The sequence below is a fragment of the Podarcis vaucheri genome, assembly GCF_965113315.1.
Source record: "Podarcis vaucheri genome assembly, chromosome: 12".
Lineage (NCBI taxonomy): Eukaryota > Metazoa > Chordata > Lepidosauria > Squamata > Lacertidae > Podarcis > Podarcis vaucheri.
This window is the reverse complement of record NC_138750.1, coordinates 3,260,330-3,274,831: the sequence shown is the minus strand read 5'-3', so window position 1 is coordinate 3,274,831 and position 14,502 is coordinate 3,260,330. Positions and strand designations below refer to the sequence as shown.

The 14,502-nt window shown below is 41.0% G+C and overlaps 1 protein-coding gene across 3 annotated transcripts in view; it reads left to right on the top strand.

Annotated features, from left to right (window-relative positions):
* Positions 1–14,502, top strand: part of CUL1 (cullin 1) — a 47,378-nt gene that overhangs the window by 5,725 nt on the left and 27,151 nt on the right. For 2 of the 3 annotated variants that reach the window (XM_082192800.1, XM_082192802.1), the window contains exon 2: positions 9,945–10,238. In XM_082192800.1, the coding sequence (XP_082048926.1) occupies positions 10,099–10,238 (140 nt within the window). In that variant the 5' untranslated portion in view covers positions 9,945–10,098. Of the gene's footprint in view, positions 1–7,532; positions 7,598–9,944; positions 10,239–14,502 lie in introns of those variants that run through there. The other variant, XM_082192801.1, reaches the window with a different exon arrangement.

Below are 14,502 nucleotides of genomic sequence, written 5' to 3'. Positions count from 1 at the left end.
GGACTCCGCTAACCCAGAAATAGTACCCTGGGTTAAGAACTTTGCTTCAGGGTGAGAACAGAAATCGTGTGGTGGCGGCGCAGCGGCAGCGGGAGGCCCCATTAGCTAAAGTACCTCAGGTTAAGAACAATTTCAGGTTAAGAATGGACCTCCAGAACAAATTAAGTTATTAACCTGAGGTACCACTGTATTGGTGGGGTGTCAATTGAGCAGCAAATCTCCCAATTATCAGGACACTATTAGCTCCCCCCCCCATTAATTTAATTAAGAATGTCCTCTTTATATTATTCCAGGATGAACACTGTTGGTTAATAATGTTCTGTAATTTTCTGGTGCATTTAAAATGTGAAATTACATTTTCTCTTTTTTTAAAAAGAAGCAGGCTGCGCTGAGAAAAAATATAGTAAGCATCAAATATTATAAATAATAGAGAGATCCTTTCTGTAGAAAGTAGGAAGCAATATAGATATGACCACTTCTCTAACTTAACTGCATAGCCTGCTGTGTTCAAAAGGCATTAGATTGCATGTTAGGCTTAATATACATGGCCTTGGTATTCATACTGTTCTACACAGTATCATGTGAGCTTGTACATGCAGTTCTGAAATCAGAGAAGTATTGCTCTGCTTCTAGTGTTGTTCCCCACCCGCTTTGGGGGCAGGAAAAAGAAAAACACACAGCACTCAGTTGTCTTAAATGACTTTCTGAATCCATAACCAAGAGTCTGAGATCACATAACAGGTGCCCCTTAAAAGAAATATCAGTCAAGCCTAGAGAAGGGTACCCTAAAATTGAATTCTGATTGTCTTCTGTATATTAAGTTTGGTTCTGGAGTCTTGCATTCCAGTCTAAGCCACAGTTGCCTTACATAGGCATCAAGCACATAGGATATTTTGTTCTGTATTTTCTAAACAAGGGTTTGAAGTGTATGTTCATCCTAATGTATAGGTTCTAGGGATAGTGCCTAAAGCCAAAACCACATCTAGTCAAAACACGTTAGGTACAATGGTGGGTGGAATGCCAAGGTTTTATTTCTTGGATTTCTTTAATTTTTGTTTTAATTCCTCCAAGCACATAAAGCTGAATGTGCACAAGTTAAAGGTGTGTCAATTTTGAGTGTACTGTACTTCATCTCCCTTGTTAATATTCTAATGTTTAATGCTGGTCTCAAACATCCCAGAAGACGAAAGAAGTAGAAAGAAATACAAATAAATTAAATAGGAGTAATATCTATGTAGCTTAACATTTTTAAAACAACAACATTGAATGCAGGTATAACTTGGTTATGATAGTAGTATATAATCACTCCTCTGAAATGCAGTTTACATGTGTTTCTGTGATAGGTTTAATATACGTTCATGGAATTTGGTAGAGGGTTTATTCAGGAGAGCTCTTCCTTCCTATATCTGTATCCAGTAAGTGTTTAACTGTGGCATTTAATTGGTACTGTCTTATCTCTCACCTAGCCTTTGGTGAAGTGTCATTGCACACTTGTGGTATTCAGAATCAGAAACCTATTGGTTATTCTGATCTGTGAACAATTTGGGCCACTGTTTTTACATCATTTTTCATCTTGAGAAAATTTCTGCCTGTTCTTCCAGCTTCCATTCTAACTACAGTGGTGCCTCGCAAGACGAAATTAATCCGTTCTGCGAGTCTCTTCGTCTTGCGGTTTTTTCGTCTTGCGAAGCGCGGCTTAGCGGCTATTAACGGCTTAGTGGCTTTAAGAAAAAGGAAACAAACTCGCAAGACGTTTCGTCTTGCGAAGCAAGCCCATAGGGAAATTCGTCTTGCGGAACGACTCAAAAAACGGAAGACTCTTTCGTCTTGCACGTTTTTCGTTTTGCGAGGCATTCATCTTGCAAGGTACCACTGTATATGAGCTCTGAGCTCTGTGTTCTGTTGAACTAATAATAGAAATATTAATTCTGCTTTATATTTTGCTAAAACTTATAAACAAATAAGAAATACAGCAAATACAAATACAGCAATACAGCAAATACAAATACAAATGCAGCAAAAATGATCTATCTATCTACACGTGACCTATGGCGGGGGGCTCTTACTCTGTATTTATAGCTTTTAATAAACAAAATAGAGGGTGGTGGTGGTTTACTGATTTGTTAACTGAAAATCTGATAATCACTCTTCTGTTACTCTTGGTTGGCTTGCTAATTTGAATTTTGAACTTCACTCTATGACAGTGTGCCTAATGGGCTAAATAAATTATAAAATTCAAATCAACAGTTATTTTTCCACACCACTGAATTTCCACATCAGGCTGAAATTTTAACGTCGTAAGAGAGAGTGACTGGTTACCCAGTCAAGAAGACAAATTTTTGTAACACTTTAATTAGAATAGCAAGCTCTCTGTTACATAAAATGGAAGCTGTGTATCAAAAGATATTAACTAGCATGCATGGATACCTCCAGGACCAAGAAGGACCCTGAGATGTGTGTGACATTTGTTTGGGTTTAGACTAACTCCCCAAAGTTACAAGGCCTTTTAAGGGAAACCAGCTTTTACAAGATCCAAGAGGCTTACTTTTGTCTCAGAAAGGTTTCTCTACCTATGTTATGCGTAATGTCATTGTGTTTCTTGTTTTTTAAATATCTAGCAAGGGCAACAAGATTTTGTATTTTGCAGAAATAAGACATTTCCACCTTGTTCTGATGGCTGGCTACAAATGCTCTTGATTCTTGTATTGCAAGGGATTGGACTAGATGACCCTCAGGATCCCTTCAAACACCACAATTCTATGATTCTGTGATTCTAACCACAGAGAAACCCAATAGGTCTTATCTTATTTATTTAAAGCATCTATATACTGCTTAAAAGATAGCATTTCTAAGTAGAGTGCATTAAAATAAAACATATGGAGGATAAGACAAAGAAAACACCAAAAATCAAGCAGAAACCTGACTGCTACCCTAAAATGCCTACTGGAATAAGGAAGTCTTTGTCATCCACTGGAAGTTAAACAAGGAGTTTGCTTCCCTCTGTTGGGAGGGAGGTCCACAGGCTTAGGCCTACAGCACTGAACACAGTTACCTGCCTGGTGCCACTAAATACTGTAATACCTCTGCGAACATCCACCCTGTCTAGCGTCCATTCCAGCGAACGTCCGTGGCAAACCCAGAAGTACCGGAACGGGTTACTTCCGGGTTTGCTGCTTGCGCATGCACAGAAGCTCAAACCGCTCTAAAGTTGCAAAGCTGACGGAACCAGTGCTAAATGATCAATACGGAGGTTGCAACTTACCAGAAATGAAAACTAGGGCTGGGTGTCATATTGTTCAAAACCGGTTTGAAGTCTATCATTTTCTTCTTTGGCAATCACTAGTAGCCAAGTAAGATTGTCTTCCATAAACACGGGTTTAACAGTGAGTCAATAATAATAATAATTTGTTTGTCTGTTTATACCCCACCCATCTGGTTGGGTTTTCCCAGCCACTCTGGGCAGCTTCCAACAAAATATTAAAAATACAATAAAACATCAAACATTAAAAACTTCCCTAAACAGGGCTGCCTTCAGATATTTACTGAAAGTCAGATCGTTATTTATTTTCTTGACAGGGCAGGCACCACTACCGAGAAGGCCCTCTGCGCGGTTCCCTGTAACCTCACATTTTACAGTGAGGGAACCGCTAAGGAAGGCCCTCGGAGCTGGACCTCGGTATCTGGGCAGAATGATGGGGGTGGAGACGCTCCTTCAGGTATACTGGGCTGAGGCCTTCTAGGGCTTTAAAGGTCAGCACCACCACTTCCAATTGTGAACAGAAACTTACTGGGAGCCAATGTAGGTCTTTCAGGACCATTGTTATGTGGTCTCGACAGCCACTCCCAGTCACCAGTCTAGCTGCCGCATTCTGGATTAGTTGTAGTTTCCGGGTCATTGCAATAGTCCAAGCGGGAGATTACCAGAGCATGCACCACTCTAGCGAGACAGTCCACGGGCAGCTAGATTCTCAGCCTGCATACCAGAAGGAGCTGGTAGACAGCTGCCCTGGACAGAGAATTGACCTTCACCTCCATGGACAGCTGTGAGTCCAAAATGACTCCCAGGCTGCACACCTGGTCCTTCAGGGGCACAGTTACCCCATTTAGGATCAGGGAGTCCTCCACATCTCCCTGTCACCTGTCCCCCCACAAAGAGTACTCATGTCTTTTTTAAAAATAATTTTTATTAACAGGCCAATCAAATCACATTAATTCCAAATCACATTAGTTCCAAATTACACAGCCAAATTTTTAAATTTTTGTTGGGGGTACCCATACTTCGTGCTCCGAAAGGGATCCAAACATCTCTCTTGCTGCTGCTTTGATGTACCTTCTCTTTGTTGTTTTCCTCATCTTCTTGTTGTTATCATATATTCCTTTCTTTGTGATCTCTGATAGTCTCCACAAGCGGATTGAAAACAAACGTTGTTAAATCCTGTGTGGATTTTACACTCCAAGAGCCATATCAAAATAAACAGACGCCATTACCGCACCTCCGTACAAAACATTCCCAGTCTGTCCGTTGATTTCCCCAGGCCTGCCAGTCTCTCCTCAATTTCCTCAGGGGGCCCTGCCAGGTCCAACTCACATTCCGATATCGTAACAAGCCACGGTCCTCCTTCCCCTCGTCCTCCTGTAGGCAGGCCTGCCGTAACAAATCTCTTTTTATTGCTGCGTCACAAAGGACTTTCATTCCTTTCCGTTCTTCCCACCAGCCATGTGGGAACTCCTCAATGCCTTCTTTGCCTCAGTCTTCTCCGATAAAGAAAACAATGCCCGACCTGAAGAATTTGGAGCAAATGATTCAGCAAAGGAAACACAGCCCAGAATAACTAAGGGTAAAAGAGAGGACCCAAATAATTACCGCCCAGTCAGTCTGACATCAATACCAGGGAAGATTCTGGAGCAGATCATTAAGCAAACAGTCTGTGAACACCTAGAAAGGAATGCTGTGATCACCAATAGTCAGCATGGATTTCTGAAAAATAAGTCATGTCAGACTAACCTGATCTCGTTTTTTGACAGAATTACAAGCCTGGTAGATGAAGGGAATGCAGTGGATGTAGCCTACCTTGATTTCAGCAAGGCATTTGACAAGGTGCCCCATGATATTCTTGTAAAGAAGCTGGTAAAATGCGGTCTTGACTATGCTACCACTCAGTGGATTTGTAACTGGCTGACTGACCGAACCCAAAGGGTGCTCATCAATGGTTCCTCTTCATCCTGGAGAAGAGTGACTAGTGGGGTGCCACAGGGTTCTGTCTTGGGCCCAGTCTTATTCAACATCTTGATTAACGACTTGGATGATGGACTCAAGGGCATCGTGATCAAATTTGCAGATGACACCAAATTGGGAGGGGTGGCTAACACCTCAGAGGACAGGATCACACTTCAAAACGAACTTGACAGATTAGAGAACTGGGCAAAAACAAACAAGATGAATTTTAACAGTTCCGCTACATACCGATCATTTGATGAATCTTCTTCTTGATTTATTGTTAAATCCAGCCCGTCGCTTCCACTTCACAGAGATCCCTTTAATTAGCAGTCTTTACTCCCAATCTTCACTTGAAGTATGTGCATTTGCTCCTTTCTAATTGTTTATTTCGAGCTGCTGCAGCCAGTGCGCGATCAGAGACAGCGTCCGGGAGAGCCGGACCCACACAAGGGCTTTGTGCCTAGTGCCCTCACCCCCTTCTTTCGAATCCGGGGGTGATTTATGGCCATAGCAGGCAAGGCAGTGTTCCCCATTTCCTTGGGGCAACAAGGGAGGCTGCATACTTCCATATCAGCCTCTTAATTACCTTGTGTGGGCCGGAGAGATGGTATTGTCGGCCATCTTCCAATGCACCCCTAGCGGTCCCCCCAAGAGTACTCATGTCTTGTCAGGATTCAACCTCAATCTGTTAGCCGCCATCCATCCTCCAACTGCCTCCAGACAGTCACACTGGATCTTCACACATTCTTCCACAGTGGGGACATAGGATTCTGAACAACATGACCAGTCCAGCGAAGTTAATGTTGAAGAATCATTGCTTTCACACTGGTATATTGTGATATTGGTTTCATAATTTTTGACCTGGAAATATATTCTGAATCAGTGTGTGAAAGAGAGAGAGAGAATGCAAAATTCATGATGTGGGGAAAAATTTGAAGCCAGCCAATGCTCCTGGCTCCATCCTTATTTCAGACATGATATATCAGTATATCACGTTGTTAGCTGGCTTCTATCATGAAGTTGAAAACCAGACATCTCCCAGCCCTACTGTTAGCCTCTGCATAGCTCTATCCTTATTTCGGACATCGTGATATATCAGTACATCACTGTGTTTAGCTGGGAATATATAGCGATGTTGAAAAACAGATATTGTGCAGCCCTAATGAAAACCATTGATCATGAGCATAGTTTAAGCTGTTGATTATAGGTGTACCAATGCTGTTGATTATGGGTTATCAATCTGACACAGCCATTCTATTCCACCCAGCTCTTCTTCCCCTCCCAACAGGCAGCATTCTGTGGCTACTAAGTGTTCTCCGTCCTCATTGGGCTGTTGTTGCTTTTTTAATTTTTAAAGTTAGTATTAATGCAAACCATAGGATCCCTTTATGTCTGCTGATGCTGCCATCTTGTGCATGGCTACATAAGTGGTGGCAGTCAGGAAATTCGACTGGAATTAGCGCCCAGGATAATGAGACTCCAATCCCGTTACCTTGGCCAGGTGGTGTTGTGTTTCGCTGTAGAGTGGGAAAGGCACTAAGTCCACAAGAAGAGCCTGCAGGGATGGGTCAGCTGTTTGGTCTCACAGTAGCCTGCCAGGTAGACGCTTGCAGGGAAACTCGCAAATAGGATTCAGGCACAAGTGTACTCTCCCCTTCCTTTGAATGTTTCAAGAGTTGTCATGTATCTTCTCTCCATTGATTAAGGAGGGCCATAGATTTGGATCAATATCAGTCTTTTAGCCATAGGAAGGGTGCAGAGAATCCATCTACATTGACAAGTTGTCAAATTCCATATAGTAGGTAAATACTTTAGAATATTATTATCCTGTGATAGTATACTATATTTATACAATATAGTACTTTCTCCGCAAACTTCATAAGGATTAGATCAGGCTTCCTCAAACTTGGCCTTCCAGATGTTTTTTGCCTACAACTCCCAGGATCGCTAGGTAGGAGGACCAGTGGTCAGGGATGATGGGAATTGTAGTCTCAAAACATCTGGAGGGTTGAGTTTCAGGAAGCCTGGATTAGATGTTGCATATGTTTCAAAGAAGCATTATCCTTATTTCATCTCTAACAGCATGTTGTCTTAGTTCCTTTCTGTACAAATGTTATGAAGTCCAATAAATTCTAAATCTTTTCTGTTGTATAAAATACAATTTAAAATCAATTGACAACTTTGCTACTGAAACTATAACATTCACCCATATAGAAGCCTCCAATTCTTTATTTCATTTGTTTCTCCGAGTCTGCATATCAAATTGAATTGCTGATACCAAGCAGGGCTTTTTTTCAGGGAGAACTCGCCGGAACTCAGTTCTGGCACCTCTATGGTGGGTGCAAGTGCCATTCTAAGAGAAAGAGGGAGCTGTTCATGGTGAATTCCTGCACCTCTTTTTCCATAAAAATAGCACTGATAACAAGTATCTATAAAAGATAGCCACTGGCTTTTTAGTCTCATAAAATTTAGCCAATTGTTTCATATGAAACCTAGCTTTCAGTCGCCACGACAGTACCCTATTTTTCGCCCTATAAAGCGCACTGGCCCATAGAGTGCACCTCGTTTTTTTGGGGGGAAATAATTAAAAAAAATTATCCCCCCCCCAGCCGCCGAGCTTCCCCCGACCCCAGCCCCCAGAACAGGCTGCTATCCGCAAGCCTTGTGAGCCTTGCGGACATCTGCCCGAAAGGCTTGCGAGCCCAGTGGGAACTCCCGCCGGGCTCCCAAGGCTTGCGGATAGCTTCCTGAAGCCTGGAGAGCGGGAGGGGTCGTTCTCCAGTCTTCAGCGAAAGCCTGCATTCGCCCCATAGCACGCACACACATTTCCCCTTCATTTTTGGAGGGGAAAAGTGCGTCCTATAGGGCGAAAAATACGGTATGTCTCGGCGCATTTATTTTTACACTATTACAACACAATTGAAGACAAGATGGGGGATTTAGCTGAAGATGGAATAAATGCTGTGCACAAAAGACAAGTTCTTTTAAAATAAAAAATCAAGTGAAAAAGTAGTCTAGGAGAAATGTGACTGCAGTTTCATTCTAGGAAAACTAAAAACCAATCGTCTTTTACTTAATCAGAGTGGGTAGTTTGCCAAAACCTGTTTTTATAAATTTGCGAACAACTTTGCATAGATAATTTAATCAGTTCTTTTTGCAATTTGTGTTATTTGGAGGGTTGTAACCAGCCATAGCAAACCAGATTGTGCACAGAGCACAGTGGGGCTCAAGTTTAGGCATGAATAGGACAGTAGCATCCAGTGAACTTCATGGCTGAGTGGGGATTTGAACCCTGGTCTCACAGATCCTAGTCCTGCAGACACTAACCACTCACTGGGAAGAACCTTTTTCTTTCAGTTTGCAAAGTCACAACTTCTGTGATAGGTGGAGCTACCAGTGAGGGGCATTGTCGCATTCTGTCCATTCATGCCCACATCATGTGATTCCTTTCAGTTCTAATGCTGCTATTTCTGTAAAGGAAAGCACTTCCTGGTAAATGGTGCAGGAGCACTCACACAGAGACTGTGAACTCATAACTGCTGCCTCCCATGTTGTGTTTGCTGTGTTAGCAGCAGCACAGTGACATCTCTGGGACACAAGCCAGGGCAGGGTGTATGGAGGCCCTGTCGTCCAAGGGTCCAGCCGCCTCCATAATTTGGTGCTACTGCATTACCATCTGAATCTACATAATGGGTTGAATCCAGAGTTTCTTAACCGGCGTTCTCCTTGTGGAATAGGACACTTGGGGTTTGGCAGCCCCTGAAGAAGGTTGGGGGGACGCTAGAGTAGAGTCAGTGCAGAAGGCTAAAGGTAGCATAGCTGCCAGCCTCTCCTCCCTGCCCCTCTTCTATCCCTACAGTTGGATCCATCATAAATGAGTAGGTGGCAAGTTGGTATTTTAACTGCTTTTTATTGGAGTTGTGATAAACTACTGAATAGAGGAGGGTCAGGATAACCAAGTATTAAATGATTCTCATTCAGGAGTTGTTTTCAGCTTTTCTTTTTTTTTAAAGAAATAGATAAAACTAGGCTTTTAAAATGGTCAGTTGCTTAGCTGCTTGCAGCTAATAAAAATATTCCTAGGTAGCCAAGTAAAGAAATTTAGTAAACAGAATGTTGGTTTGTTTCATGCTGCTCAGTAACTGTTATTTAATGCTGCCCATTTGAGTACTCTTAAGTTGCATGAATAAATATTGGTGTGTGTAATGCCAGTTTGAGAGTCTCTCTCCTTTTTGTTTTGTCTTTATAAAGTAGTCATGAACAGATAGATTATACCTTGGGATATTTGTGTAGACAATAATCTTATCACTTACCCTACTATCCAAATTCATGTTTACTTTCAGTTTGATTACTGAGTGAATTGAGAGTAAGCCCGTGGTGTGGTCCATCTGACTTGCTACTAAAATCCCTTGGAATTGTGTATCGTTGTACAAATTGTAGGCTGTAATTCACAAACTGTTTCAAATCAGATGAGCTAATGCGGTTTAAATCCAGCTATTCTGATTTCACTGGTTTGTGTTCAACTGATAATATGGTGATTAGTACATTGAGGAAAGAATATCTGACCACCACTGGGGAGACACGATTTTAAAATAGCCAGACATACTTGTAAATATTCCAGGACATCTTTCCATTTGGTATTATAGCAAATATGTTACAGCTTTATATTAGTTACTGGTGAAATTAAGTGGACAATTGAATAAACGTCTTTTCTCTTCCTCTGCAGGGTTTCTTGTGAGTCAGTATCAGCCTGCATCTGCAAAGAGCATCTCTTCTGAGCGACTGTGGCAGAACTTGGAATGTTGGTTTGTTTCTGCCTCTGATGGAGGAATAACCAGATTTCTCATTCCTGCACTGAAAGACTTCACAGGAGATACAAAATGTCATCAAATCGGAGTCAGAACCCACATGGACTTAAACAAATTGGTCTTGACCAGATATGGGATGACCTTAGAGCTGGAATTCAGCAAGTTTATACAAGGCAAAGTATGGCAAAGTCCAGATATATGGAACTCTACACGTATCCTAACACATTTCTGAACAATCAACTACTAATCTTACTGTTGATGTAGAATTATTCTACCTGGGCAACTTTAGTTGTTCACTTATGATGATACAATTTAATTAGTTTTTTCCAATCAGGCCTTGAATGCCCAGGATCTCAGTATTTGGGTGGAGAGAGAGAAAGGATGCTTGACTTCACTTGAACCTCTGGTTTGTGTTTAGGTTCACTTTTTGCCCTAGGAGCTTAAATGAGAGACTCGGAGGCTGTTTGGCAAAACCAGAGTCTTCGGCTCACTTTTGATATTCTGTAAAAAAAAGTTGTTAAATGAAAAAAGTAGCAGGGTTATCCTCTTTGGTATAAATGTCATCCTAAATTATTCTGTCCTTGTTATGCCATGTTGCTGCCAAGTTCATGTAGGTAGGAATGGTTGTTGCGAGATGACATTGCGAGATGACAGTGCCCTGATGACAACTTTGTGAGTAAGCAATCCAAATATTTTACACCAGCCGCCTCCATTTTTACTTTTATGTAAGAAGGAATGGTGTTTACCAGAGAGCAAAAGCTCCATGCTTCACGGAGTTTTACAATCTAAATATAAAAAACCCCTTAAAATAAAATTTAATATTGAATTGAAACTCCCTATTTGTGTTGCAATATTATTACTAGAATTCCAAATAGTAACAAAGCTGATTAAAGATAAAAAGAAGTTGTCAAATACTTAAAGGATATTCATATTTGAAATCCGAACTTCTTTGTGCAGATATTGATGATTTTTATTATAAGCAGGCAAAATCTGTTGAAATTTAATTCGTATTTGACAGCCTGATTTTATGCATATTTACTCAGATGCAAGTTCCACTGAGTAAATAATATGCATAGGACTTTGTCCTTAGAGGATTATCAGGTACATATTACTAATGTTCTATCTAGTTTGTAATTGGACAGTGTTAAATTTAGGATAATCGGCATCTTGAACCAGAGTTGGAGTTCCAATATGTGCTGCTTTTGGGCACAAATCAACATTTATAGGACTCCTTGGACTTTCTGACTTAGCTGCAGTGTACTTCGTTGCTACACTGCAGATAGATTACATGTTCTGTTGTTTTGAATCTATCCTTGTGATACTAGGATTGTTTTGTTTTTAAATCAGTCCTTGTGACATTAGCTGAGGCAGAACAGATGGCATAAGACTGTAAACATCAGTTGCACAAGTAATTGATTTGGATATTTAATATAGAAAGTTTTATAAGAGCAGTATTCTGATAGATTACTTGGAAGTAAATTTTGGACATTCTATTTACATGGTTACACTAGAAGATAGGGAGAAGCTGACAGTCTTGGAGCAACTTCCCAGCCATCATTTTCCAGTTTCTGTCTTAAGCATCTTAGCATTTAGATAGAAAATGCCTTGAGCAGCTTTTGTGTGAATGGTGCATGTAAAGTTATAATGGATTGGCTGATTTGCTTGCTACTTTTTATGCAGCTTCTAGGTGATTTCCTACATGCTTAATCTTTTTGTATTTTCCTTACTGGGTAGCTGGCTAACTGAAAACCACTTATCAGGTTATTTACATATTAATCCTTCAATCCGTGGTTTTGTTCACATGGCAGCCATGGCAAAAATTAGCTTAATGTTGGTTACAGTAGGAATGATTGTTGAGTAGAGTGGGATTGTTGTATAGCGATGATTTTGAACTACAGAATTAGTTCAGTGTGATCAAAGGGTCTTTTAGACTTTTTCACCTGTCCTCCATGCCAAATGACTATAGTCTGTTGTCAGAATTACAGCGTCTTTCCATAAGAGCGAATTAAATATTTGGGGGACAGTATATTGAAACTTTCTCTGATCATCTGTTTCCATTTATATTTAAGCCCTTTGCCATAGTGGTGTGGGTAGGGTTTGGAAGAAACAAAGTCTATTTTTGAGTCCCAGCGACACCTTCCCCTGAATTAGGTCACATCTCTTGGACATGCATTGGCTCTGGACTTACGTGGAGGAATGATGGTGGACTATGACGACTTCTGGTGCTCCCACAAATAGTTATGCAGTGATTTAAAAGTAATCATGGTATAAATCTTGGTTACCAAACTCCATTTTGAAATAAGGGAGGTCAGGGATCAAGAGACAAGAAGTTTTCAGGGATGGAAGAACATCTTGAGTGAGGAACTTTCATTGGGCCCACACATGGCATAATTCAGGGCACCAGGTCAGCAAAACCACATTCTTTTGATTATTTCAAGACTGGAATTAAGCACAACTTGGATTTTCTATCTGCCACTTGATTGGCACGCAGAAAGCAAACAGACTGCTGGAGGGTGAAAAAGTACTAATCAGCAGGCTAAGGAACAGACTCAAAGGCTTATTTTAGTTACTGGTGACTACAAAAGATGATAACAGATGAGAAATTGGTATAAAATCTTTATATTACCTGTGATTCTCTGGTTGGGGTGGTAATGATTGCAAAAGTGAAGCTGCAGCTAATCAGTGGGGAATGGAATGCTGGCTTGAAGAGACAGGCCCAAGTTTCTAGAAGCAGAGACTGCCAAGGGGGAGATGAACGGCACCCAGTATGGCAAAGATACTGATGAATGCTCCATCGATTGTTGGTTTCATATGTTAGATGAACAGCTGATAGAACTTGAGAGATGTGCAGAATGGTAAATGCACTTCCAGCAGAGAAACAGCGGGTTAAAGAATGCACAGGACCTGTGGGAAAAGATCTTGACCTAGGCCTGCCTGAACTTGAGAAGACAAAGGCAAGGTGGGTAACAGCGGGCGTTGAAACTGAGTGAATACCCATAGAGCTCTCTGCAGGACTGAAGCAGACACAGAATGCTGTTGGGATGCTGGAAGAGATGAATGGAATCGGAGACACTAAGAAACAACGAGATTGCAGAGACAGAGCTGAGAGAGAGGGGGGGGGGCCTTGTGTACAAGCTGAAGTGAAGAAGAAAAAGCCTCCAAACTCTTTGTGAATGAAAAAAATGGGTGTGTGTGTGACTTTTATTATCTAAGATGGAGAAGAATGGCCAACAGGAAATGGGGCTGGAATACATGGAGTTGGGTTCAGTTTAATGATGACTCAAGAAGTAAATAATTACGGACTATTATGTTGTTTAGATTTGTTGGAACCCGTGGAAGGAAATTCCTCCTATTGGATCAGAGAAGGATTATCTTTGATATTTAATAATAACAAGAAGAGCCTCTCTGGACTTTTTGGGTGGAAAAAGGAATGAATGATCTTGAGATGTCTGGGGCTGAAATTAGGAGAACACTGACTAGCAGAGTGAGAAACAGCTGGATATTATCTTGAAACACAGCTAGATGTTATTTTGGAGTGCGCGTTTTGAAAATTTTGAATCATCTTCAAACTCAAAACTGACAGATGGAGAATCGGAAGTCCTTCTGATTTCTTTATAATTATTTTTCTTTTTCATTAACTCTATATGTTCCATGAAGGATGGATGATGAAAAGCCCTACATGAGAGGCAGGGTATAGAGGATCTCCCATGGTGGGAGGCTGTGGGAAGAGGGGGAAGCGCCCGGGGGGAGCTGGGAGGGCTTTACCTACCTTTGTGTGGATTAATAGTAAAGATATAACCTTGATAGAGGGTTTTGTATTTTACTTTCTTCACACACACACACACACACACAATGTAACCTGCCTCAGTAGAATCCTGGGAACTGTGGTTTGTTAAGGGTGTTGTGAACTGTAGTTCTGGCAGATGTAAACTGCAGTTTCCAAGATTCTTTGGGGAAAGCCATGTGCTTTAAATATGTTGTCAATGTATTGTATGACTAGGACCCTATATCCAAAGAGGACATATAATGTTCTCTTAATTGAGAGTAAAAATGGCATTGGCTGTTACAGCTAGTTCTTTCCCCCACCTTCAGCAATGTTGTTTTGCTGTCCCATGTTTTACTTTCCTTGGGTTTTCTGTTAGTTCTGTGGGCTTCTATTTAGGTAAATGTATTCACTGACTCTTCTCAGTACATGTAAATTTATTGTTTCTTCTAAGATAAATTAAAGTTGGTCAACAAAGCTGAGACTGTGTTCAAATCCATAGTATGTAGAGAACTGTCTTTGTGATTCGGAACTGGAAGGTAACTTATCATTGCTGTAGTTAAAAGCAAAAGTAATTATCCTCAACGGATGTTCATTTTATTTCCTTCTCCAAAGAAGAAGGTGAGGCAGGAGTTCCATACATCCTATTTCCATGGCTCTCTTGCCCCAACCAACCAATCTAAGTCTGCCATACTGAAACCTTCTAAAAGTAT